General features: G+C 44.3%; 1 protein-coding gene across 1 annotated transcript in view; it reads right to left on the bottom strand.

Moving 5' to 3' along the window:
• Window positions 1-1,499: 1,499 nt before the first annotated feature.
• The window catches only part of LOC146588150 (protocadherin alpha-C1-like), a 6,879-nt gene continuing 3,351 nt past the window's right edge, over window positions 1,500-5,027 (bottom strand). Inside the window, 3 exon segments of the mRNA XM_085318463.1 lie at window positions 1,500-1,541; window positions 2,382-4,823; window positions 4,825-4,881. Coding sequence (XP_085174589.1) covers window positions 1,500-1,541; window positions 2,382-4,823; window positions 4,825-4,881 — 2,541 coding nt within the window.

Below are 5,027 nucleotides of genomic sequence, written 5' to 3'. Positions count from 1 at the left end.
AGAATTGTGAAAGGTGATTTCTGGGATTTGTCTCCCCCACCACCAAGGAAATACAATGAGATTCAATGGGACACATTTTGGTTGTTCCAGTTATAGAGATCAGGGATAAATTTCCATTTTTGTTCTTGTTTAATCCAATAATGTCCTAACAACCTGAGTGTCAAGATCTTGATCATAGAAACATAAAATTTTGTTGTTCCAGTTTTTTATGCCACCTCTGTTATCATACAAGTTTTCCAGCTATGTACTGCTCTCCAGCCAAGGAAGTGGCTCTAAGATATTACCAACATTCTTGCAGACACTCTCCAAGTTAAGAGGGCTAAAAAGGCTTTTAATGTCCCATTTTGAAGGTGTAGAGTTGGATATTTTTTAGGTCCTCAAAATAAACAAACAATTATATTGCCAAATGCACTTGACCAAAATTCTTCTTCTGATACTGCCAAATGCTATTTTCTTGAAGGCTACAATTTCTGACCAAGAGGCATTGAAAATTCTGCTTTTTYGACCTTGATTTGCTGCATGCTCCCCTTTGCATAGCGAGGTACCTATGAAACATGCAACCCTCTGTCACTGCAGAACTTGAGACTGATTATGACTTTGATTAAATACTATATAGACCACACTGAATAAATCAAATTGTAAATGTTTGAGAGAGGATCTTTGCCTGTCACTACAATTTATCTGTAGAATTGGAAGGGGTTCAGAAAAGGGTAGAAAGAGAGACCAAAAAGCCACATTCACCTGGCCATCAGAAAAATAAGAGAAATCGCAGTAAAACAACTGTGTAGTTGAGACTGGATCAAGAATCTTTTCAAGAAGGGAAAAGGTAATGAAATTATGACCTGGAAATTGATAAGTAAAAAGGAAGTCTGTTTATTTTTTTCCAGATACTGTATAGTTGAATACGTATTTGATTATCCAAAGAAATCACTGAAGCTACCCATACATCAAAGTTCAAAGGGGAACTGGGCATTTCCAYGTATTAAGAACCCTCAACTATAAAAAAAACTAATTATAATGATCTCAGATAAAAATAAACCTCAAGATTATAGGATTAGGACAATCTTTAATGATTATAAATTAGGATAAGAACAACAGTGGGGAACAGATATCTACTATGGGTTCTTACATTTGCCTTGAAAACATCTGCTTTAGCTATTACTACAGAGTACTGGCCTTGACAAAGCCTGCATTGGTCACAATTCCGTAGACCTAGAAGTGCCAGCATCTGATTATCCCCAACTTGGGGGATTGGAACTTGATACATACCAAAACATCTGGTTTCAGAAGTTGTTCCCTGATGTTCAGGGTCTTTCAAAATGGCTTAAACTGTGGCATCCAAAGTTGGTGTAACTGAGAAAAATCATGCTCTTTTAGAAAAGTCACAAAAACTTATGATATAAACCAAATCAAAGGAACAGCATTACCTGAGCAATATATCCAGCTCACATTCACAGTGGTGTTTTTCAGGCACATAACCACTGATTACACAACTACCCTTATGCATACTTGTGAACTTGGGTAGTCCACACACAAAGCACCTACAAATTTCACAAAAATGCAAACAAGACTCACAACATGCATTAAAAAAGTATCACCAATGTTATTATGCGTATAGGAAAATTGAATTTTGGAGAAATGACCCAGTGACACCCAGCAGATGAGAACTACACACATATCCTACCTTGTAGTCCTGCAGTATGASTACACTGGGACATTTTTTCATGCAAAGTCATCCATCAGACTATTAGGAATAAACCAGCTTAGTCAGAGGAGCAGAACAGACTTTTCTTTTTAGTTTCACAAAGCCTGCAGGTTGCTTTGAAAGGGAAAGATGAGAACTGCAAGGAACATTTCAACATTTTCCAAAATTGGTGCTAAATATTGAATTCCTGCTATTCCACCACAAGGCCTAGCCTAGGCACTGTAGAACAACATCTTGGCTTAGCAGACTACTCACCTCTCATTGGAAAAATCTCATTAAGTAGAAAATCATAGTCTCCATACAGTGTGTAAGCTTCACATGAATCAGAAGCTAGAGGGGACTCTTATGCCACCCCTACCTAGCTGTCTGAATAGGACAGATGAACTTACAAGGTATTTAACTTTCACTTACACCTTCCAGCTATGTCTGCRTATCCTAAATGCTGATGAGAGAAATTTTCTTTTGCCAACCCATGTGCATGCTCTGCCTACAGTTTCTGAGTCAGTTCTCAGCTTTAGAAAATATATTAAAGGGTCCTGAAGTTTCCTTTAGATGCCATGAAATGCCACCTGCTCTCCTGCCAACAAATAGTGTCCGTACCTTCTTCCACACTGRCATCAGTCCAGTGTAGACTTGGGGTCATGTGCCAGGGAGCAAAAAAGCAGTAAGTACTTACCACAAGAACAGCACTCAAGTGATCACTTTGGACCTGCTGCACTTGGATGCAAGGTCCTGGCATTTTTAACTCTGAGCCACTGGGGAGGTTCCCAATATCACCATTTGGGATGCTGCCATTATCAGGTCCAAAGCCTACAGACGCCCTGTACAAGTAGGTATGAGTCAGTTTGCCCACACCAGCAAATTCCAGCATATCTGTTGTGAGGTGAGAGCTGGGAAGCATGCGCACATTGTAGCAATACTTCTCATACTCATCCACTGGGCAGCAGTGGCAGCAGCTGCAGCATCCATGGTGGTGGGAAGTCCGGCAGTGGCACAACCGTGCCAAAGCAAGGAAGAGGAGGAATGCTGCAAAGACACAGGAGACACAGGCAACGGAAACAATCAAGTAGAGGTTTGTGGTGTTGAGCAGTGGTGGTGGCTCCCCACTGTCATCAAAGTCAGGCAGTGCCTGGGGCAGGGAGTCAGCCAGCAGGATGCCCACAGTCACAGTAGAAGAGAGTGGTGGGTCCCCATGGTCCTGCACTACTACAACCACCTTGTGCTTGAGAAAGTCAGTGGAGCGCATGGAGCGTGTAGTGCGCAGCTCACCAGAGTGAGGTACCAAGCGGAACAGTGTGGAATCAGAGGACTGGGCAAGGTGATAGGAAAGCCAGGCATTCTGTGCATTGTCATCATCATCTGCCACCACTTTGGTCACCAGGTAATCCTCATCAGCCAGGCGCGGCACAATTTCCACAGCCACCGAGCCGTTCTGGCTGGTGGGATACAGGATGGCTGGAGCATTGTCATTTTGGTCTGAGATGTAAACATTCACAGTTATGGCAGTGCTCAAGGCTGGTGACCCATTGTCCTTGGCTTCCACTTGGAAATGGAAGCTCCTAAGCTGCTCAAAATCAAAGGCACGCTTTGCATAGATGCTACCATTGACCAAGCTCACAGATAAAAAACTGGTCAGGGCACTGCCTGCAACTGTGGAGTTCCTGAGCGCATAAGAGACCCGTCCATTTTCCCCCACATCAGGGTCAGATGCTGAAACCTGGTAGAGAAAAGCACCAAGTGGATTGTTCTCCTCCACAGAAATGTCACATGTGTCAGCAGTGAAGACAGGGGGGTTGTCATTCACATCAGAAATCTGCACCAAAAGGATCTTCTGAGTGGTAATGGGAGGGGATCCCAGGTCTGTGGCAGTAACAGTGATGTTGTACTCACTAATCACCTCTCGGTCCAGAAGCCCACTAGTGACCAAGCTGTAGTAGTTTTCAAGGGAAGGTTTTAGCTGGAAGGGAAGGTTATCAGGGATCTGGCAGGTTATCTTCCCATTCTCCCCAGGGTCTTTATCCATAATACTCAGAAGAGCTATCACAGTGCCAGGCACAGCATCTTCGGGGATGGGACTAGAAAGGGATGCAATTGTTATCTCTGGGGCATGATTGTTCACGTCAGTGATTTCCACCAGCAGCTTAGCTGTGCTGGACATGCCAAATGTCCCTTTATCCCTTGCCTCAATAAGCATCTCAAGAAGAGGTCTCTGAACAGCTAAAATGCCATTGACTGTCACCTCGCCGGTGTGAGGGTGAATTAAGAACATTTGCTGTAGATCAGCAGCAGTGCTATTGCTAAATAAATACCTGACTTCTCCATTTGGACCTTCGTCCAAGTCTGTGGCATGAACTCGGACTACCAAAGTGCCATTGGGGGAGTTTTCCAAGATACTYGCCCTGTAGACAGAGTGTTCAAATTCCGGTGCATTGTCATTGGTATCCAGCACAGTCACAATGACCTGGACGTCACCAGACTTTGGGGGATTCCCACCATCTTTGGCTGTAAGGGTAAGTCTGTGAGTGGCTTGCTGCTCCCTGTCTAAAGCTTTGTCCAGCACCAGTTCAGGATACTTACTCCCATCCCCGTGTGTCTGCATTTCCAAATAGAAATGTTCATCAGGGCTCAGAGTATAATTCTGGACACTGTTGGAACCTTCATCAGAATCTTGAGCAGTGGGGAGTGTAAACCGTGCCCCAGGTGGGAGGAACTCAGCCACATTTACGTGATATTCACTTAAGGGAAAGYTGGGGGAGTTGTCATTTATGTCCAGGACTTTAAATTCCATCCTATAAAGCTCTAGAGGGTTTTCTAGCACAAGTTCATAATTCAGAAAACAGGTAGACTTTAATTCACAAACCTGCTCTCTATCTATGGGCTCCTTAATAGATAGAGCCCCAGTGCTTACATCTATATTAAAATATTGCTTACTTGAACCGGTGATCATGCGAAATTTCCTGGATGAAAGTGTAGCCGCATTTATTCCTAAATCTTTTGCTATATTTCCAACAGACACTCCACGTTCCGTTTCCTCGGTGATGGAATACACTATTTGCCCGTTCACAGTGCAGGAAATAAGGCAGAAGACCATTAAATAGACCCGCATTCTTCCTCCCCTGGCTCAGCTCCCTGCAGACCGTCTYAGCAGTAACATAATCCAATATTTCAGCGAAGACCTGAAGTTTCCAGTGCAAAAGGAACTGGCGCGAGGGTGCACCGACGGAAAGGCGAAAAAGTTCGCCGCAGGTAAAGGGAGCGCCCCAGCYCCGCCGCGGCTCCCCCGCGCCGCCGGCAGCCGAGCGCGGAGAGCCGGCAGCTCCGC

The sequence above is a fragment of the Rhea americana genome, unplaced genomic scaffold, assembly GCF_003343005.1.
Source record: "Rhea americana isolate MKP2758 unplaced genomic scaffold, rheAme1 scaffold_537, whole genome shotgun sequence".
In the NCBI taxonomy this organism is placed as follows: domain Eukaryota; kingdom Metazoa; phylum Chordata; class Aves; order Rheiformes; family Rheidae; genus Rhea; species Rhea americana.
Note: the sequence above shows the minus strand (reverse complement) of the source record. Positions and strands in the feature narration are given on the sequence as shown.